This window comes from Lytechinus pictus, chromosome 1, assembly GCF_037042905.1.
Source record: "Lytechinus pictus isolate F3 Inbred chromosome 1, Lp3.0, whole genome shotgun sequence".
Classification (NCBI taxonomy): domain Eukaryota; kingdom Metazoa; phylum Echinodermata; class Echinoidea; order Temnopleuroida; family Toxopneustidae; genus Lytechinus; species Lytechinus pictus.
Genome location: NC_087245.1, coordinates 23,887,695 through 23,910,906, shown reverse-complemented (window position 1 = coordinate 23,910,906; position 23,212 = coordinate 23,887,695). Strand labels below are relative to the sequence as shown.

The window sequence follows — 23,212 nt, the reverse complement described above, 5'->3', positions numbered from 1 at the left end:
GATTGATTGATTGATTGTGATTGATTGATTGTAACTGATCGATTGTGATTGATTGTGATTGATTTAAACTGAGTGCGCCTGGTTGATATTGATTATGTATCTCTTTTTTGTATTAAGAAGTTTTTATTTGTCAACAACTTCAATTCATAAACAAAATAAAACACATACATCAAAAATATCTCTTTACAAAGTAATATATAGATACAATGAGAACTCATATATTTAACAGTTTACATTTTCTCTTTTTTCTTGAGTGCTCCAATAAAACCTAATAAACTCAACGTACTCAAATCTTTTTCTAGTGTCAAACATTCACAACATAACAACGAGATTTTCCAAATACATAACACTAAATCACTTGATCTATTAATCGATTGATTAATTGATTGAGATCGATCGATTGATTGACTAATAATAAAAAAAATTGATTGTGATTAATTTGTAATGCTTGATTATGATCGATTGACTGACTGATGGATTGATTGTCCAATCAATCCATTAATCAATCAATTAATAGGTTGGTTAATTGTAATTGATATTGAGTGTTCTTGATTGAAATTGATTATTATCGATTGATTGATTGATTGATGGATTGATCGTGATCGATTGACTGACTGATTTTGATTGGTTGGTTACACACGTGATCGACTGTGATTGATAGATTAGAATTGAACGTCACAAACTTTTCTTTTGTAACACTCATGAGAAAACAATGAACAAATCTTTAACCGAATTCTTACATATCTTTTTCCACTTAGTTTTATTTTCATTATCGCTCACAATCAAATAATTACATCATGCGCGATACAAATTCAAGGTAATGATAAGTAAAATCGCAATAAAAATCAACTTATTACACTTTATATTATACTTTGGTTTGAATGTGTTAAATTGAATGAATACAATAAATACAATAAAGATCATGCCCATAATTTTAGCAATTGAACTGAATACTATAGTATACTGCAAAGGCATCAGCCATGTTAGATCAGTCGTGTGCATATTCGATGCACAATAATCACGCAGACATTTTGCACCACTCTGCAAGCTTGTTAGCTAATTTTCATGTAATATTATACATTGTATCTTTGGAAGGATCGGAGCATCTGTGTTAATAACTCCATGGTCGGAGCAAAGTCCTTCCCAGATGCTTTTCAAGTCTAGAAGCCACCTATGAGAATAGATAATTTAAGTCACTCTAATCTACATGATTGTATGACTTGGAACCTTCTTCTCCCTCTTCTTTTTGAGTCAACCTAAGACCAATATCGATCATCAATCATGGGAAATTTTTTGTCTTCTAATCCTCGCCGAACAGAATACAAATAATCCTATAAGACAGTGGCGTACAAATCTCCACCAAGAAAAAAAAAAGAGAACGGGAAAGAGAGAAGGGTGAAACATGATATTATTTTCTGAAAATTATGACAAAATCTATCACAAAATTTGTTTTTTGTAACATAAATGTTGAAATTTTTGCTCGCTCGCAACTTTTTTAAAATAAATTTTACGCGATATGCCATATTTAGCCCTCACAATAATATTTGTGGCTCATTACGCCACTGCCATAAGAATGTGGTTATCCGTCACATATAAAAAAAGTACCAGCGGCACTTTATCAGAATACACGAGATTACACTCCGAGTTAAAGTATTACCAGGCAAAGAAAAAAAAGCGGCATGAAGATAATAATAATAACAGTCATTTATATAGCGCCATATATCTAGAAGTATTATATTCCGATGCGCACAAAGATAATTGCATTTATAATGATAATGCTCTCAAAGCTAGATCGATTGCTTCCCTGCATTGAACACAAACTCAAAAAGATTTATGTGATGGTCGGTGGGTGTGGTATTCCTTCTGTTTGGATCCCCTATCGTCAGCTTTCTGGGGGTGTTTTTTTACCCTTTGGTTGTTGGAAGAGGGGCACTGTCTCGGGGATCGCATTGTCCGTCTGGATGTTATATGAATCCTTCACGTTCTTCCCCAATCTCTTTTGTCTGAATTAAGAACAATTGGCACAAAATGAAACAAAATTAGTAAATTCAATATGCATTTAAGACGTTGATTGATGGTTTAAGGTAACAATATTAATATAAGTATCAGTTTAGATCTTGCTTGTGACTTCACTTTACACGACAAAAAAGAGTTGTTTGTGGGAAAATTGGCACGTTATACGTTACCTTGACTGTGTACACGCTTAAACGAATTATATTGTTTAATATTTAGCGTTCTCAGTAAATTTCCCGTCTTGTAAAGTAAAGGGACATAAAGTAAAGGGACAACATAAAATTCTAATCTCAAAAGACCTTGGTGGAAAGTGAGTGAATTTATTGGCCTATTCCTACTTTCCACTATGTGGATTGTCCATTACGAGAGTTGATTTTAACCTCGACCATCCGATGGATAATATTTTCTACTTAAAAAAATTATCTTTGTATATTACATATTGATAAAATGCAGGATCTGGTGAAACAAACGGGAGATATTTTCATATTCTTGGGACAAATCGACATAGTAAGTGGGTTTTATCATCGGCTCCGTCATTTTGCAAACTGACTAGGATATATAACCTTTGTGTGAAATAGGCGAATTTTTTACAATACCTTAATTTTCTTGTTCTACATCCGAAATGAAATTTTCACATTTATGCTCCATTTGATTTTTATATATTTAGGCATATCCACTGAAACTCATTTTTTTAGCCTGGACTTGGCCCTTAAGTTATTACTTCATCAATAAAAGTGTATTTACATAGGATATATATGTATATAATAGTTGTTTCGGTTTGAAATAAGAAGAAATGGTCTCACCTTTTTCTCCAATGGTGTTCAGCTACCGATGATACACTGACGACGAAGGCCATGGCTAGAAGTACAAGAGACATTATCTGTGACGTGTTATTAAAACCATACTCTTGATACAGTAAGCCCCCTGCTACCCAGGGCCCGAAGACTGTCCTGTTATCGCGGCGATGATTCCAAAGACGACGACAGTGATGATGATGCCGATGAGAACGGTGTGGTGACGACGACAGAGGTAACGATGATGGTGAAAATGATGATGATGATGACGTTCGAGAATGAAGATACCGATGTTCGTAAAACCAATGGGAATGAAAGCGAAATGAAAATACAATGAAAAATATTTAAAAACAGAAAAGGGAAATGCGCTATAGGCAAAAAATATAGGTCGCACAATTCTTTTCAATATATTTGCTTCTTCTACATCACCTCAAATTTCCTCATTCCTCCTCTTTCCATCTTCCCACTCGAAATCATATTTTCTTCTGCTTACTCTTCTTATACTCTCCTTTTCTTATCCAATATTTACCACTACTTTTTCTTTCTCCTTTGTAGCATCTTATCGTATTAGAATGACCCCAATCATGTCAAAAAGCGAAGATACAATATCTGAATTTGATCATACAGAGATAAATGCATCCAGGCCGTACGAATCAAAGTAAAAATAATTTAGCCAGCACACAAAGACAGCTGGTGATTAACAAAACATTATTGAACAAAAAAAAACGAAAGAAAGCGGATAAAAGAGGATCAGAAAGTGGTATTCAACTAGCATTAATGTCGGTGGAATGCGAGAGCGCCAGAAAAAATGTTCATGTATGCTTCATATCAGATAGTTAGAAGCGTTGCTGACGTACAAGGTCCAGGGTTCGGATCTCACCTTCATACGTCCTTTTGGGGGCAAAGTTTCTCCATTTGTCATTCTTATGTCTGTAAAAAGCGCTTAGAGACGTCGTTCCGATGTATTAAGCGCTATATAAATGTGGAATATTATTCTTCCACCTCTACGAAAGGCAATGGGTAGTTTGATTACAGGCTAGAACATTCCACAGGGAAACACAGGAAAAGTTTATAAATGGGTTGATTATAAACTTACCCTAACGAATAGGCACAGTTGAATACTCCCGATACTACGCTGTAGGTTCGGATATCCTCTGGTAAATCATATTGTCTGGAAATTTAATAGCAAACATATATAGATAAATGAAAATATCAAATTCATGTGTTCGTAGCAAGATCACAATTCAGACACCCAAATGTTCAATCATTCCGACTTGATGACATAAAAAAATCATCAAAATGAAAAAAAAATCATACACTTTTCTCTTATTTTCAGTTTTATTCAAAATATAAACTTCTGTCCTTGAGGTCCATACTTTATTTGCCAAACATCATCATTATTAGCCTAATCTTGGCCTATAGGCTCATTTCTGAAATGTGAAATTTAGCAAAGAAAATAAATGATATAATGTCCAGTATTACGATCTTTTTTTAAAGAATAGCATTATACTTACACAGCTAAACTAAACATGTCACCAATTGAAGAAACTATAACAGCGCCATCACCGATGCCATACAACATCAAACCGATGCAGATGATCCACAAGCGACTGAAGTAAAAAATAATCAAGGAGATATTAAAGCAATCAAGATTTTACAGTGTTGTATGTTATGTTAAAATCAGTCTGAAGTCGATCTGTATATGGCCTGGCTTGTTTTGTGTAGCGTTTCATCAACATTTGTCGTATGATTAATATATTGTCAGGTCTGACAACTTTCCTTAATTTTCTTGGCTAACAAGAAGCACCTATAGGTTATTCACAAATCAGACGAAGGATCCTTTCATGAAAATGTCCCCACCCCATTGCACCCGGGGAGTGTTTCATGAAGGACTTGTCGGACGTTTTATCCGACAAATACCATAGTAACAGTGCCTCTCAGCCAATCAGAATCAAGGAAAGATGTCAGATCTGACAACTTGTCAAACAAAAGTGTTGATGAAACTCGGCTCCCCTGGTGTAGGTCTGCTTTAAATCCGGGGACCATTTCATCAACATTTTTTGTCAGAGAAGTTGTCAAATTTGACAACTTTACTTGATTTTGTTAAAAGCACTGTTGCTATGGTAACTGCCGGACAAAACGTGACTTGTCAGATAAAACGTTCGGTGAGTTCTTTCTTGAAACACTTGCCCGATGTCATTCTGGTTCACTGGCATTTTGTTGAAGTGCGTTTATGTTTCTTTTTTCAATTTCAACATAATATAGCAGATATAGTTACAAGATGATGCTATTGCTAACATAAAATATATGTCCTACATAAGCTTAATACAAAAAATCGACAAATATCACATTTTTATGAAAAAGTGTTGAAAATTGATCTGGGTGGATGAAGTTCGTCTTTTTTTTTTTACATAGAAATATTTTATTCAAAATCAAACACGAAAACAATTATACAACGTGTCGAAAAAATGAAATATTTAGAGTGAAGAATATAATCGTTTACAATTACAGTATTGAGGGCAACCAAACAGAAATGAACACGCCATTGTTAAAAAAAGAGGCTTGGAAGTTTTAAATAAATTGTTGAGTTACAGGGAAAAGGACAGAATATACATAAATTAGATTCAGACAAGCCCATATCGTAAAAATTTCTGTTTACCCCAATTATATTAACCGGTTCATTTAAAATGGATGCTCATTTTATTTGCGAAGCCGGGAACTTTACCATTTTTTCAACAGAAATTCTATGGATAAGGTCTCAACAAAGTGTTGACGAATATGTTTCCATTCATTGGTTATTGCAGAAATCAATGAATAATATTCAAGAAAATTGCAATAAATTGTGTATATTTGTATTTTTTTCAAGTTCGTCTTGCTGCACCGTAATCATCATTGTGACATCGTTCACAACCCTCTTTGGAAGCAAACGCAATAAGTGAATCGGTGATCACACTTACCTTGGAAGATGCAATAGAGGTGAGGGCCCAATAAGAAGAAATGCGAAGCTGTCCAAGAGAAGACCTACTATTAAACAGACTCGTGTCATGGCCTGCAGTAGACAAATGAATAAAGAGAAAGAGACAGTGAGATAGATACAAAACTTGGAGAGAGAAATGAATAAGAGAGGATGGGGAAGAGAGAAAAGAGAAATGAAAAGAAGATAGAAAGAGAGAGAGAGGGGGATGGGTAGTGAATAACGGAAAGGGAAAATATAAGGAGAGAAAGACAGAGAAGAAAGGTGAGAGAGGCAGATTACAAGACATGGAGGGCACAAAATTATAGAAATAGTGATCTAGATTTCTTTTAAGTTCCTTTATGAAATCATTGTTACACTGGACGCCCTGTTCCTGGAACGCCGTGTGCGGCGCTCTTCACATATTAAGCTTTTTCGGGACATTTCATTAACTTTCGTTAGCAGAATCTTTGTCGTCACTAAATAACGCTCGTTTTTTATGTTGGCATTTTTCATTTTTTGGGGAAATACATGGATACAACACTTAATGGTTTAACTTACATATCAATGACTTGAAATTAAAAAAGTTGAAACTGATTACAAAGAAAATACGGTTTTTTTATTATATGTCACGTGATTGATGACGTTTTTTTACCCCTGTACCATAATACGTTCGGGGGAAGCCACTTCCTTTCAAAGATGCACAACATGATTGTCCAAGAAAACTCATAAAGCCGGTTTAAGTTTCATCGTCGGGCGATATCTGTGCGTACAAAAGAATGGGTATCAATAGCAACTAATTTATTATTCTTTATTTTCAATGAATACTCAGGCGTTGTTGTTTTAGTAGGTTTTCTCATAGTGTAAACAACGTCCCCCGGGTACAGAGGTTTTGTTGCTCTCGGATACTTTCCGATTTGAGAATTATCTTGTTCGATTTGATCATCGTACACGTTTTTTATTCGAAAAAGAAAACGCAGCTATATTTAGTGCATCACATAATTATGTGCACACTGCATATCGCATATGTGGGTCATCATTGACATTGTTCGCCGTATTATTCAGGGTGATGGATAAGTGAAAAGTATGGTCGTGTGACCTTACTTCGCGCGTGACCATATTTCGTGGACAGTCGTATATCTCAGAAAGTACTTAATATCGTGAAAATCTGATAACACTACCAGAAAAAGCGGTCAAAAATTATCCTGTAGTGAAAGTTTCTAGTTGATAAGATTGGAATTTGTTTAAGCTATACTAGGCGATTGGGCAGGCGCGCGCACCTGCCTCGGCCGATCCTCGCCCATGCGCCGACCACTAACTTAGCACTTAGCAGGCAGGGTGGGACTTCGGACACATCCAAACATAAACATCTCCAACTAAAGTGAGTACACTAACTACCCCAACATTCACTTCCAATCTAAAAAAACACAAGGTGAGAGGATGTATTCCCTGTATGGGAAATGCATCCTCTCACCACCCAAATTTTTTGATAAAAAACTATCCTTTTTCCAACCAAACGTTCTCTGCTCTTTAAATAATGATTAACATGGGCAGTGAAACCTGATCTTATCCTCAGCATCCTAACATAGCTTCAAACCACTACCTCTCTCTAAAAAACGCCCATTATCAACCACAATACAATCCATGAAATAAGCACAATTCCAACACAAAACAAAACCCAAAAGCCTGTGTATCCATTGACATCTTTTATGATTGATAAGATATCCACGCTTAAAGGATTTGGACATGTTCAAAACCATCACCCCCACCCCATGTGCGCCACAAATTCTACACCCTACACATACTATAATAGCCCCCTTTCAGCTCACCAAACGCAATTTTTTTTTATTCATATCTGGTTCCAAAGAACACTGGGTCATACATTTTGGTTCAAAGTTCTTTGCGCATGAAACTTTACTTGTTAGACATGTTTCATGTGGTGGAAATGGAGTAACTTACAAAAGTGTCCCCAATCCAACCCCACAATGGAGAACTTCCGGCGTAGGAACCACTGACAAGCATGAATAGCAAACCGATGTAGAAAGCGTTGTCGGTAAAGTTGGTTGCATGGACCGAGAAAGTCGGTTCTAAGAAACCGAGTGTTGCACTGCCCAAGAAAGCTGCCATCGCTATCGGCCACACCCACGGGATCCGGAGCAGTTCGGATACAGAACCGGACTCTTCAGCTTTACATTCTGAAACAAACATCAATATAATAATTTGACTGCAATAAAGACGAAAATATCGAAATATATTAGAGTGAAATGCTGAATAAGTATTTTTATAACAAAATCATTAAAAGGGGAGTGCACCCAGTCCGCTAATGTGTTTTTCTTTTATATATTTTTTTCAAAAGCAGAAAAATGAGAGTATAACAAAATACAGCAAGAAGCCCCTTGCCCCCACCCATAACATATTGTCACTTTCATGTTATATATTTTTTTGCATTCAATTACAAACATTATTTCAAACACGCCTCTTCCATGTCTTTGAAAAAAAGGATATAGTGCGTGCGGTCATCATGAAACATTTAAATGACAATTTACAAATTAAGAGGAAACAGCTAGCATTTGACGTCACATAATTTTTTTTAATTCATAACTGCTGTTCTTTGAAAGGTTTTGGTCAAAAGTTCATTCGACCCACCCCCGCCCCCATCTCTCTCTTTGTTTTGTTTTAATCACAAAGAAATATTTGACGTCAAGGTGACAACATGAGAAGGTTCATAATTTATTTGTAAAGCTGATATACTTCTTTCAAATTGTGCCAAAAAGGGACTTACTTTGTGATGGAAGGAAGTAAAGTGAAAAGAGCATGGAACCCATGTCCAAACCACCGATTACCACAAAAGGCAAAAGGTAACTCGATTTTCCAATCTATGAAATAAAAATTGCCAGATTTATAGATGAATTAATTAATAAGTAATAAGTATTATTATAGGCACGGATTTCATGAAAGTACATCTAATCTCAAGAATAATATTAAAAGATAAAATATGGAACAATAATGAAAATTGATGATTTTTTAAAACTCTAGATAGAAGGAAAAAAATGGCCTCGGTCTAGTAGAATGACATTTCTGTTTAATTGGGAGTTGTATTAAAGAAATCGTGCAGTGCAAAATGTTTCCTTATCGTTTACATTTCCTTCGGGGAATAACATTTCTACAAAATTTCAACATTTTATCGTTTTGGAATGGTAAAAAGCGTTTCATTTTTGTTTGATGTGCAATCAACTTTTATTTTGGATCTGATTGCTCTGATAAAATTCCTTTTGTTTCTGTTTCTTTTTTTGTAATGCCGAAACGAAAGTACTGTTGCTTATAGGTAGTTCCACTTGTTTAACAGGGTTTTTAAAATGCAAAAAAATCTATAAAAGACTGAAGATATTTATTTAGAACTCTTCCCAAGTCAAGTAAGACGATTGCAAAAGGATAGACACGGGAATCACTGATCATCCTTGCATAACCAAAATGACTATCATGATAATTCAAATATTCTTTCTCATATGCTTTCCACTCATAAAAAGGATTACCGCCGCTGGCATCCACACAGAGCAAGATACGCAATCCATTTATTAACCCACACATGAAAAACCAAGATGTTTATCATCGCTTTTAAATTTCTTCATTTTATTCATAGGAAGATTATGCACAAATGACCTTTCATGATTAATAAATAAATATTATGATTTGCGCATGAAGCATGAGCCGCCCGAGGCAGATCTTGTATGGGTAAAGTTTATACGGAGGATGATCATCAGGCGAATGAAAACGGGATAGCTGGCTTTTACTTGAATCATTATTTGAGATGTTGCCGTTTTGCAGCATTATACATTTTGTAGATGAAATGGTCAGGAATATTCTGATCTAAATTTCAAATATTTGAAAATTATCTCAAAATACTTAAGTAAAGGGACAGTAATGACAGTACGACAATGCACCAGACGGTGGACTGTACTGTTTCCAGAAGAAGAAGAAGAATGAATGAATGTATACATAGACAAAAATAGAGATAAAAATAAACAAATTTCTAATGTAATCATATTTAGATATGGGGATTAATTGCTGAATATTGAATCATGCTTTTATAGGCTAATGTTTGAATGTTTTCACCATTGTTTCACTGATAGTGTATAATGACTGATAGATATAACAAACAATGATAATTATAGTAATGTGCTTATGATGGGACATTTTCTATGTGATAAAAATAAAGAATGTTACCTGATAAAGGAGTCCACCAAAGAGAGGTCCCAGTAAGAGACCGAGACCTGCTGTAGTCTCCAGCAAACCCTGATAAAAAAAGCAAAGATTTAAAATTAACTTATTTTCAAAGGGAGTGTGTACAATAGGGTTGAGTTTCGCTTCATGATTATCATTTATGTATGTGAAGAAACAATTCATTGTACATGGAGGAAATATTGAGTTGACCAGTTTTAATTATGATAGAAGGACACTCTGCTGCACAAATGCACTATGATTTGAAAATACTCGTTTTTGCTTCTTTTGATTGCCTTTTTTTTGTTTTTCATTTTTCCATTTTGTCCCAGAAACTATAGAATTATAAAAGTTTTGGTAATTGTGTATCGTCAACGATATTGATCGTCCATCGTCATTTAAATCGATTCTGACCGAGCATCAATAACAAAAAGAATTAAGTGAAAGAAGTGTTAAGTCGTGATCTTTATATCAGGAGATTTATCTCCGTGACGTACGGAAGACTCAATAACACAGTAAATCTATATATAAAATACCCTTCAGATGACAAGGTACAGGTTGGAGGTCTTTGTCGAAAATGTATGAACCGGAAGAGAAGATTCGTCTTAAGTTTCGGAGCTGACGAAAAATTACAAATGCATGTGTGTTTGTCCAGAGTCAAGGACTAAACTACACTGCAAAAACTCTGGTGTTGATTTAACACCAGCCCGGAATCTATTATGTCCACACCAAAGAAGTGTTAAACAACACCAGTTTCGTTTTGGTCTAACACCAGATACGTGTTTATACACGTATAAATACATGTTTATACATGTTTCAATACTTCTCTGGTGTGGACATATATAGATTCCGAGCTGGTGTTAAATCAACACCGGAGTTTTTGCAGTGTACCGATTTGATTTACCAATTTTCGACAAAGACTTCTTGGTTGCTCTTTGTCATGAAGGGTATTTGACATGTTCTATGTTCTTGAATCACGTACGTCGTTGTGCGCGCGAAAACTATCTAATGAATCCATATAAGAAGTAAAAAAAAAAAGAATTGTCAGAATATAATACTTCCCGGTTAACTGGTTATATTGCTAGTTTGTTATCAGCACAGATTTAGTGATTTCATAACCAATTATTAATCTACTAAGTTTAGGGAATAGGGGCTATGCTACTTACTACTGTTCGGGCGATATGATTGGGGAATGTATTTGCGTTTATGGTCATAGTAGCCGTAACCGATGTCCCCACACCGAGGCCTACCATAATACGAGTGATGTATGCGAATGCGATGAAAGCTGTCGTAGAATGAAGTTTGACGCAATACCTAGAAGAAAAAAAAAGTCAGTCGATTACAGATTGTCGTTTTCCTGACGTAGGAACCAGGCGCCAAAATGATGCATTCTTTTCCGGGAGAAAATATCAATGACGCCATCCTAAGAATCACGATTAATAATGGATAAAACCAATGAATCCTAAATACATGTAGGTATCTTTGTTGCACATGAACAAATAGTGTCTGTAGATGGGAAAAATTATAATCGCATGATGGAGCAGTTGTAATAGTTCGTTAGTAGCTCCATGGTTATAATTGTCTGGTGAAAATACAATGTCTTTCTTTGACTTTGATGATTAAACACGGCATCAAAGGCATTTCCGATTATCTTCGGGATATTATATCTTTGCCACGATCGTGACGGTGCACAAAGATGTTGGATTTTTTGTAGGGTCAAAGCTGATATGAGGACATTTGACAATGATTGATTTTGATAAGATGGTCAAAACTTACCCGAATAATACATTCCCTGCAGCTTCGAGGAATAGACCGGACACAAGGGTCACTTTTGCACCAATCATTGGTAACTATTCAGGAGATTGATAGTGGTAAAAATTAGAAAAAGTATAACGATTCATTAATTAGGGAAATGCGAAAAATATACTATTATATTTAATGATTTAACTTCACATAATTATGATATATACACAACAAAAAAGTAAGTCCCCCCTTAAACAAACATCAATAATTTCCGAACCAATGCGAGTTTTTAATATATTTTTACATGAGCGTGTAGGTAATTTTATAAGCTACCCTCTGAGTAAATGTTACGGACGTATTTTACGTCTTGCTTCAGTGAGCACCGTCAAAAGGCAAAAATGTCACTTTTCAAAAGTCACAAGACAAATATCATGACTTTGATTCCATTTTATTAGCACTAATTGCACATTCTCATCATGAAAGATAGTCAGAAGGCTTGTAAAAGGTACTTTCTAAAAGACGATACAACTTTTTTTGCTAAATTTCACGGTTGAATAAACACAAGTCTAAATTTGCTATAATTGGATTTTTACACATTTCTATCAATAAAAATGATAGAATATGATGAGTTATTTTTGGGAAGAGTATTTTCAACAATATTCATAATTTCACGGTTCAATGAACATTTATTGAAAACCAAAAATACGGATTCAAATATCATAGGCAAATATTGTTTCATTTTGGTAACTGAAAATGATATTTTCTCAACTTTTTCGTTATGTTCATGACCAATTAACATGCTTCAATGATTCAAAGGCGTTTAATTAAACATTCACGCTTGAATGAACATATGGAATGTGATTAGCTCTTTTTTTACGTTATTGGAAAAAATGCAATTTGTAACTATGGATATCTGTCACAACCCTCCTTGCATAGTTCATTTGATTTGATTTTTACGAAAATCCCGATGTTTAATGCATCAGTGAGCACACAATATTCGAAAATTATGCAAATGAGAAGAAAGTTCAAGGCCTCGGCCCCACTCTGTGCCGTATCGAATGGTAATTTTGGTGTGCGCGCCTTTTGGATAGTGTTACTCTGAAGCTATGTGCGAAGTTTCATGAAATAACTGTTGGCAGAAGTAATAAAAACCGTCCATGAAACAAACCCTCATTTCATATTTGTTAAAATGTTGACTTCCTCTCTCATAGACTTGTGTACATTATGGGTGCATATGTTTAAGAATAAGTAACCCCTTATTCAATATGATGGAACTTTTTTCCAAGGCTGTCTATAGCAGTTTCATTTGGCAGTAATGTTTATCAACCTATGGGCAGAATTCTGTGCAAAAATGAAGTCGATTTGTTTATTTATGGATGAGTGAGCACGCATCAAAGTGGAAAAATTTGTATTTTCAACGTCACAGACTCATTTTAAAGGGTAATAATTAAGTGAATATTGGGGGCAAATTCGGTTTCAAATGTGACTTAAATTGCTGTCGTTTTTATCATCCATCATTTCTATCACCACACACTTTCCGAACTTTTAACATTTTCATGGTTGAACGAGCACATTCGAAAACTTAGGAATTAATACTCTTTATACTGCATAAGTGCATTCTTTTCCTAACAATTTTTCATGATCAGTTTAATTCATGGACAAACCAGTGGTGGATCCAGAACTTTAAAATGGGGGGAGGGGCCTATAATCGGGGGAGCCACAATGAGTGTAGAAAACCACATACGAAATATCATATCTCGAAATAATTATGTTCAAAAGTCACAGCTATTTGATTAAGGGGGGACTTACTTTTTTTGTTGTGTATAGTTGAGTTGGTTGGGCTGATCTCCCCCTAATTTCAGCTGCTTGCAGTGGTGTACTGAGCCCCCCCCCCCCCCCTCATAGAAAAAAGTCCCGATCGAGCGAAGCGAGAGCGCAAAGATTTTGATCTTTACGAAAATTAAAATCTAATTTTGCAATGAATTTTGACATATTGAAAATAAATTATTTCTTACCATTTTCTCTTCTCCTTGTCTTTAATTTACTCTTCTTTTCTTTGTCAATTTTTGGGAGATGGCCCCAAGCTTCCTCCATCTACAGGTGACCTAACATTAGAGTTAAAGGTCTTTCTCCCCTCTCCCTCTTTACTCCACCATCACAACTCACTCCCCATCTCTTCTTGTCCGCTTTCCTTCCCATCCCTCTGGCTCAATCCCTCTCCTCTCCTCCAATTCATATCCTTAACTTTTTACTTTATCCCCCTGTTCCCGTTCAAACTTACAAATTTGCCAACTATTGGAGATATGATGGTAGACGTGAGAGCCTGTAGACTAAAGATGACCGCAACTTCTATATCCTTCAATCCTCTACGATGAGCCTACAGCAGAAAGAGACGTTAGAATTCAAGAGCACATCCCGTCAAAGGACAGTGAACAGCTGGGAGGGGTTTGTCGAAGATTGGTGAATCGGAACAGCATTTTTGTCCCAAGTTTCGGAGCTGACGAAAATTTGCAAATACGTCGTTGGTCCGGGGTCCGGGACGAAACTGGTGTTTTGATTCACTAATTTTCGACAAAGACTTCTTGGATACTCTTTTGTCATAAAAGGCATTTGACAATACATTTTCTATGTTCTTAAACATGTCGTGCGCCGTGAAAGCAAAAACTCCCTACTGACTTAAGTTTCTTTGTTTTATTTTTCACCTTGCATAACAAAAAAAGAAATTGACAGAATATAATGTTACACTGGTAATAATTATACGGGTAGGAACTAAGCGTAAAAAAAAAATGATTGAAGTACACAGTCCCTGCACTTCAAACAGTGTGGTTAAACGACACCTAAATCTATTGAGCAACTTGAAAAAATTGTTATTTACATATTGTTAGTGTTAACAAAATGATAGGAGACTAGTATATAAAAAAAAAAAATCAAGGAATCTGGCGAAGATATGCATGTAAATTCTGAAAGAGACAGTGTCATTGGGAAAATTCGGCCTTAATTAAAACAACACTCAATACAAGATGATTTTCTATAAACGAGGTATAATTATGCAGACAATTAACTTACAGACCCCCAAAAGCTCACTACATCAAAACAATTAAACATACAATTCGGTCAATTAGCTTACTGAGTCTGAATGATGAGATAGTCGGCATGTATTAAACAAAATAACTTAAGTGACATTATGCAAACTATCAACGGGTCAATTAGCTAATTGTGAATCACACGTTTCACTTGCTTTGTACTCATCACAGTGATCGCACCGAGATATACTTTACCCCAAACCCTAGATTACGGTATTACAGTAACCTTTTAATGGTATTAGTTCAACTCTGCTTCGGAGCGCTTAGAACAACCAATGCTTCAACCTAGACTCACTTCGTTTGGGAAGAATGGTGCCATTATCGAAAAAGCCAGCCAGCTTATAAATGTTGACACGACAAGACAGAGGAAAGTGATCATATCCGACTTTGTTATTTTATATTTTCCACAACTGTCGTCATCAAGATGCTCGTTGTCGACATCATCGGGGTTTGTATCCTCTTCATCAAGTCGCCCTCTAATTTCACCTTTTCGCAGTAAAAAATCCTTTAGAATTCTGTCATTTTCCAGCGTTTCCAACCCGCGCTTGTCTATTTCAAGGCTCTGTCCATTGTTTTCCATATTATGAAGTAAATCAGCCTCTGATTGGCTGGAAGTTTTCAAACTCGACTCTGATAGGTCCGTTGCAGATGACGACACCTGTTCATATCCAAAATAACTCTCGGATGTCATAAAAGAAACTTGTTTACCCCTCTTTCTCGGCATGTTGTCTGCATGTCAATACACCTGCAACGAAATAATATAGGTTTGAGCATGGTTGGTGAAAGAAACCAAAAACTCGTCACAAATATGACTCATATTTTATAAATGAAATAACGAGGGTATTACATAGTTGCACGACCCATCATAATCTCCTATAAATGCTTTTTTTCATTCATGTTTTTGTTCCTATTTTTTTTTCTCATTAATCACTTCTGAAAATATATAGTCCTACGACAGCCATCCCAGTGCAGCCTTTCTGTTGTGAATAATCTCTTTTAAAATATGAGTGAGAGATAAAGGAATTGAACATAAACGGTATTATCTGTATAAAAAAAGAAAGTGATCATATTTGGTTTTACAGATAATATCGTCTTTTAAATAAAAAGACGGAGGGAGCTACATCAGCCCCTCGCCATTTTTGCGATAAATCAACCGCGCATTTTATTTGGATCGCGTCGCTCGCTGACTTATTACTTTCAAGTCTCGCGCAAATTTTGAGTCAAAATTGTGACCTCCGGGTACGCGGTTCCGAAATTTCGCAACATTTCGTATTTGTTTAAAATCGTGAATTCGTGTACAAATCCAATGTAAATAATATTTTTAGCCAAAATTAAAAAATGTATCATTATTTTTCATTTTACTGATTAAAATCAATTAATTTCATCTTGTTTATGGTCAAAATAAAGTCCTTGACAATTTCCATTGAAAAAACAAAAAGTCGAAAAACAAAGAAGTACATAAGACATTTAGAAAAAAAAAATACATTAGAAAATAAATTCGATGTTGATTTTTTGTTTAAAAAAAAAACACATTTAATCAGATCCCAATAAAGAGTCTGTGTACCAAAATATAGCATTCTATGAGCATTATTTAGTTAATTAGAGCAAACTTTTGATTTTACGCATAAATCAGTTTTGTAGATTATGCCCTGGGTAACGCGCGTGCCAATTTCGTCGCGATCGCGTGATCGACGGCCGAGATCATTATAGGGGAGGGGGGGCTGAATCAGTCGGCCCAACCCCCCCCCCCCCCCGTCTTCTTAGACGTCGAAGTAGTCCACTCTATTTAGGGTTTAGATGACCCGCTATATGATATGAAGATATTGATATCTAGATACTATTATTTTTCAGTCATGATGCGGGTAAAACTCAGTTCAATGTATGTTCGTGTTACAATGACGGTTTGAATTGACGGCCCCTATCTATTTAGGCCTACTAAAGGTTTTTTTAAAAGAAATACTAGATTTTTCTTATAGTCCTGGATATGTTCAAACTATAACGCAGAAATGGTACAACCCGCTCTGCAAATATTTCATGTTGCTAGTTAGAAGTCCGCCTGAAGATTACAAAACTTGATCCTCTTGATTGAGTTGTCCTTTTCACCGAGCAGTCATCATAGCTGTTAATTTGTTTTGTTTTGTTTTTTATTATTTACAAATAGATAAATTATGGGTGGACATGCAAACTTTCAAAATTAATTTTCAAAATTAAATTTTTACAACTGCTAATGCAACTGCAGCAACTACTTCTGCTACGACTATTCTACTACTATTACTACTACTACTACTATACTACTACTGCTGCTGCTGCTGCTTCTACTACTACTACAACTACGACGACGATGACGACGACAATGGCCATTTTTACTATACTACTGCTATATGCACTTCAGCTTCTGCTGCTACTACTACTGCTACTACTACTACTACTACTACTACATCTACTATATACTACTACTACCAAGACTACTACTACTATACTACTACTAATACTTCTACCTCTACCACTACTGTTGCTGCTGCTGCTGCTGCTACTACTACGAGTAGTACTACTGCTACCTCTACTGCTAATAATAATTATAATAAATTATCCGTACTCTTTATTTGTATTCCTTGCCCATCAGCAGCGCAATGAGGCAGAAATTGGAAATCCGAGACATGGAGCGCCGATCCTTGAAATTTCGTGTGAAAAATGAAAATATTAACATGAATGATTAATTTTGTAATAGATTTGTGTAAAAATAAAAATAAAATCTGTTAGCTTTTCAGTTCCAAGCAGATTCCATGAAATTTATGATGTTGAAAGAACGCAATGCATTCAGTTATCTAAGAATAAATCGTGCAAGAAAGGAGTGCTTCTCGAATTACACGCCCCCCTCCCACACCCGCCACTAACGCACACCACACCAGTGTTGCTAATATGCTAATATATATATATATAAAGCCGACACCGTGAAATAGCTTGTCTATTCTACGAATTGAAGTGATTCATTCGAAAGTGGATAAAAGCTACGTGGATGATAATCATCATCAATTATTCGGTAAATTAGAGAGGGGGAAAGGGGGTATCAGAGTCTGCGAAGCTGTGCGCGTTGGGAGTAATAATCGTCGTATAATGGACATACAACTTGGAATTTGTAATACGTAGTCCTCATTTTTGTTTAAACCATTATAAAACTTTGACGTCAGCGCGGTTGAGTGATATGACTTAATATCTTCCGAATACGGTTTGCATTGACTGTGTCATTTGCTGATACTCGAAATTATATTGTATTGTTTATGCATTGCATGGGCACCCGTTCTGATTTGATAATAATAATAATGATAATAATAAATAATAATAATAATATTAATATATAGGATTTATATAGCGTCTTTTCCATTTTGATTACTAGTAAATGCTCAAGGCGCTTAGAAGAGAGCAAAACATAATAGTAAAGAGAACTTAGATAAGTACAAGCAAAGGTACATTATAAATGAGGAAAAATGTATGTCTTTAAACCCAGTACCTGCTGGTGAACAAATGCAATTTAAGGTTGGCATTAACTGATTTACTTCACAAGATTGTATCGATACCCATGTGCCCCGGAGGGGGGGGGTCACTTGCATTGACGAGTGGATACCATGTGCGACCCCCCAAAACACGTAAAAACGATGTCTTTTTCAAGATAGGGCACGTACGTACGTAACGTAATATAAGGGTGTCAAATCACTAAAATAATGAAAAACGGGTATCTATTTCGCTCGGAAAGCTAAAATGTTTTATAAAGGATGTACTTTTTGCCCTAACAGTCAACACTACGTGTTTAGAGTCCGATTTGCGTGAGGTGTGGGAGGTTGGGCCATACAAACCCAATGATGTAGGTAACCGAAGTCCGTGACATATCGCTGTGCTTGCTTAGGGGTTCCATTCAGGGAATACTTCCCAAGGGTACCATTTTGCTTCTAATACTTGTTAAGGGTAGGGTTTCACACGCCAATACTTGTCAAGGGGTGCATTTTCAGTGAGAATATGGGAAATACTTGTTAAGGGTGCTTTTCGAAACCCCATGGTCGCGCATGGTATCCACTCGCCAATTGAAAGTGCCCCCCCCCCCCGGGATAAACAAAGACATTAATATCAAAAGGTGTTTTATATCACTTTTAAGATCAACATTAGCCACTGTTTTATAAATATATCAGACCTAACTGAGAAACAAAACAAGCATGGTATGTTCAGAAGAGTTAGTGATGGCTTTTAAAATGGTACTTGCACTCAAAATCAGCCCACCCCCTCCCTCGTGGGAAGAATATACTAAAGATATAAACATGGCGGCAATAAAGCAGGGGGAGGGGGGGGGGGGGGCTTCCAAAGAGGAACAAAACAATTTTCAATCAATATGTAGTGCAATGGGTCAGGTGTATTGCTATGTCAGTGTAAGCGTGTTGTCTCGCAGTTAAAAATAAGCCAGTTCACGGTTAGCTCATGATCAACTTTTCTCAAATGACCTTTGTCATCTTTCATTAGGATAAGCACTATCATTTTCAAATGTAGATGTTGCGTAAGCTTTACCGGTAGAGTATTCATATTCTAAGAACAAAAGGCATTGTATAGACCAGGTGACTAGAATAGTACATCAGGGATAAAGTTTGGAAATCTGTTTTATTGTCTGCCTTTGGCACATTTGACTATTGTTTAGGCTACTGTTAAATACCACTAATTATGAAGGCTCTATTTATTACTCTTCAGCTTGGATGTGATAAAATGAATATTTTGAAAGGAATACATGAATAATCATCAAATCACAAATGCCTATGTGAGTGAATTTGAAAGCCACCTTCATGGTTTATCTCAAATGACCTTTTTCTGCTCGTGCGCAGTTTACAACCGTGAACTGGCTTATTACCATTAAATACAGCTCCCGAACCGATAACAAATTAAAAAAGGTGACTTACCATCGCCATTTTTTAAAAGAAGAAAGTGTGTGGTAGCAGGGTTTTGTCCGTTTGAGAGAGCAGATGTAATATATTTTATTAAGTATAAAAATCTATAAACTTGCTACGTTTTTGTTCAAATGGGTATAAATTGAAAGTCTACGTATGATAAACGTTTCGAGCAGGGGCTGCGCCACATGGAGAGGGCCATATTTCAAACAGTGAAAAGGGAGAATTGAGAAAGACAGAAGGCAAGCATAAAAAGAGAGGATAGGTAATACCTATAGCTATAAAAAAAAAAAAAGAATATTACTTCATTTTCAGATTGTCTTGCCCCCCCCCCCCATCATTAAAATGTTCCGGTGTCGCCCCTTATTTCAAGTGAGGAATTAGAACTCCTTGGCAAGTTCACCACTCAAAATGATTTTTTATTCAAGATGACCGTGGAGTCTTTTACTCAATGGAACTACATGGAGTTTGGTCACTCTCAAAGGGTCAATGTCATCAAATACAGAGTATTTTCTACTTTAAAAGGAAATTCAGGTATTTGCATGAATAGACCTAAATATGATTTATGGTTTATGGTTCATCGAACAATAAACTCTGCAAATATGCGTCAATATTGATATATCCGTAAATACCCGGATAGGGCAAAGTCCATCACTCGTATTTATGGATATCCAGGGCGCTGACACAGGGGTGGGGCAGGGGATAACTGTCCTTATGATTTTCAAGAAATAAAAAAAGGCAATGGGAACGAAGGGCATAGGCCTATAGATGCAGTAGCAGACCGTGACCCGGAGGAGACAAAGCATTGGAGGGGCACTGTATTGTTTGTGAACAATGCTGTGCCGGCCCCCCCCCCCATGCTTTGTCTTCTCCGGGTCACGGTCCGCCACTGTATAGATGTATATATAACTGTAACTATTCCCGTAATTCAATAATTAAAGAAAAATGACGTCTTCACATTGACGTCGCCCCCACCATCAAGATCCTGACGCCGCCCTGACATCGACTCTCCCCACTCCCTCCCCTCTTCCATCTCTCTCTACCTTCCATCTCTCTCTCTATAATCTCTCTCACACCCATCCCCACAATGACACGCATTCATCACCGGTACAGCATTGAAAGCAGAGAATTATCGTATGAATACTTCTCATTCAGTTACTAGCCAGATAATCCAGACAATGGAATGTTGTTTATTCTTTCCACTATCATGTTTTTTACAACAAATCATCCATGAATTCTAAATCGACTTTACTATTGTGCCTCCTTGCATGATAATGGTATAAGCCCACTATTTATTGACAACAATATTGTCGTACTCGGCCCTACCTCCCTGCTTGCACCATCAAAACATTTGAATCTAAAAAGGATTATTTTGCTTTATACTTCGCATTGATCATGACAGGTCCATATATTGATATGACGTTGGTGAAATGGTAGGCAGGGTATAGAGGGCAGGGCGGTCTCCTCCCTGTGAATTTCAAGGACAATAATACACAAAATATATATTATATACTTAAAAATTAAGTTATGAAAAAAGGTGGGAAGGACGAAGAAAAGTGGAGCATTGACAAATCATGGGTGTACTGTTGGACAAATGATATCTCAAATATTTCGTTGAGAAAATATATGATTTCACCGTTTTCCACTAGACACCCCTCCCCCCCCCCCATTAAAATACCGAGGAGCTGCCCCTAAAAAACGACAATCATACCAAATTGGGCCACATATATTATGTGGCCCAATTTGGTATGGATGCCGTTTTTATGGTAATTTCTATAGCTGGGGTTCCAAGTATGCATAAAACTGTACTGTCATAGCATCACATCTTACAAATGACATAACCCATTAAAAGTTATGGCCGCCAAAAGTTACAGCGCTTATATAATTATTATCGATAGATCATACACATCTTTGACGCCACTGACACACACAAATTGTTATCAAACACGAGGAAGGAGCCATTGTAAAAAAAGACCACTGCAGTTTTAACTATAACTTAAAGTTCCATGCAATTTGGATTGAAAAATAATACGCCGCACACACTCCGCCTGAAACTGTCAACAAAACGCAAAAACACTCACCCTTTGAAACATTGGTGTAAATGAACAATAGCAAAAGAAGAAAATCTCACCTACTTGCTCTTCAAAATAGATAGTTCCTCCTTGTTGAACAGCATCATTGCATGTGATAGATCCTACCATTTTCTTCCGAAATCCGCATCCTGGTAGATTTGGATCTGAAGGCGTGGCTACCTTTCAAATTAAATCAAGAACGAACTTAGCTATAGTAGTAGACGAAATAATTTACTGGGTCACTCCTCCCGGACTCTTTGACGACAACAGGGATAGTTCTCCTTCTGCGAGGGCTGGCAGAATAGTATTCACGGATTTACAAAGAAGGGCCATACGCAACTTAACGACAGTAGTCCGCCATCATAGCCATAGGACAACTTTCCGGTGTTTTATCACTTTGAGTAATGTATTAATTCCCCGTGTTTACACCGAAAATGTAAATACGTACATAACTGCAGTACATGGAAAATAGGTCGAGAGATTGAAAAGACCACAACACGACGTAATGAATTCACTACCCCTCGTAATGGGAGGTGATTGCTTGTAAATCAGTAAGGCATTCTACGGATTCGGACGAGGCGTGTTTCGATTCTTTGGGGAGTCAACGTAATTATGCTCTACTTCTGAAAGCCTGGGATATCGTCATTATTTCATGGCGTACCGAGTTGTTATAAATAATTATCCATGCATAAAACATTAGGGACATCGAATAGCCAAAAAATTTGGAATTTACGTTGCTGTTAAAAATAAAGCAAAAGAAAAACAAACAATAGGAAAGATAACGAGAAAAAAAATGAAATATCAAGATTAATCTAATCTAAGATTTTTTATAACCTAATATCTTAGTTGAAATATAGCATTAAATCCGACATAAAATGTTAAAATGGTAACATTTTTATTTATTAGTGTCTATTGGTGTCTACAATAGTGGTTTAATACAATCTCACCACAAATTCTAAAAGGCTTATAATGCGGTGTACACTGTAAAAACGCTGTTTAAGATTTTATACAACGCTGTTTACTATATGAACCTTACATTATTTGTTTAACCGTTTAAACAATCATGTTTAATTTATTGAAGATTAGATATTGAAAATTAAACTTTGTTGCTTAAGATTTAAACTGTTTAAACAATTACTGTAAGATTCATATAGTAAACAGCGTTGTATAATTTTTTTTTTACTATGTAATAAGTCATAGGTGGATCCCGGGTGGCGGCCCCTTCGCCCCCCCCCCACCCGATCCGTCTGGATCCGTTCATTACATTTAGAACCAGGCCAAGGATACATTTATATCAATATGGCTAATTATGTATTCTTGCCGGTCGCATATTGGGGCCCCATGGACCGATTCCGACCAAATTTTGATTGTAGGGGTTTATCATCATGCTCAACCTAAATATGGTATCAGAAGC

The 23,212-nt window shown here is 36.2% G+C and overlaps 1 protein-coding gene across 3 annotated transcripts; it reads right to left on the bottom strand.

Moving 5' to 3' along the window:
- LOC129259650 (MFS-type transporter SLC18B1-like) lies at nucleotides 1-22,470 on the bottom strand. Of its 3 annotated transcripts, none has more exons than XM_054897919.2 (13): nucleotides 21,858-22,470; nucleotides 15,100-15,549; nucleotides 14,003-14,098; nucleotides 11,755-11,828; nucleotides 11,145-11,292; nucleotides 9,985-10,053; nucleotides 8,543-8,636; nucleotides 7,720-7,955; nucleotides 5,765-5,856; nucleotides 4,322-4,417; nucleotides 3,904-3,978; nucleotides 2,817-2,963; nucleotides 1-2,003 (listed from the first exon to the last, which is right to left on the bottom strand). In XM_054897919.2, exons 2-13 carry the CDS (start codon nucleotides 15,526-15,528, stop codon nucleotides 1,883-1,885), a joined length of 1,677 nt encoding a protein of 558 aa, XP_054753894.2. In that variant the 5' UTR covers nucleotides 15,529-15,549; nucleotides 21,858-22,470; the 3' UTR covers nucleotides 1-1,882. The 3 variants fall into 3 exon arrangements, with proteins under 3 accessions (XP_054753894.2, XP_063954695.1, XP_063954688.1); XM_064098625.1 differs by having other exon boundaries at nucleotides 196-2,003; nucleotides 21,862-22,380; XM_064098618.1 differs by lacking the exon at nucleotides 21,858-22,470 and adding an exon at nucleotides 17,401-17,477 and having other exon boundaries at nucleotides 196-2,003.
- Between the last annotated feature and the right edge of the window lie 742 nt (nucleotides 22,471-23,212).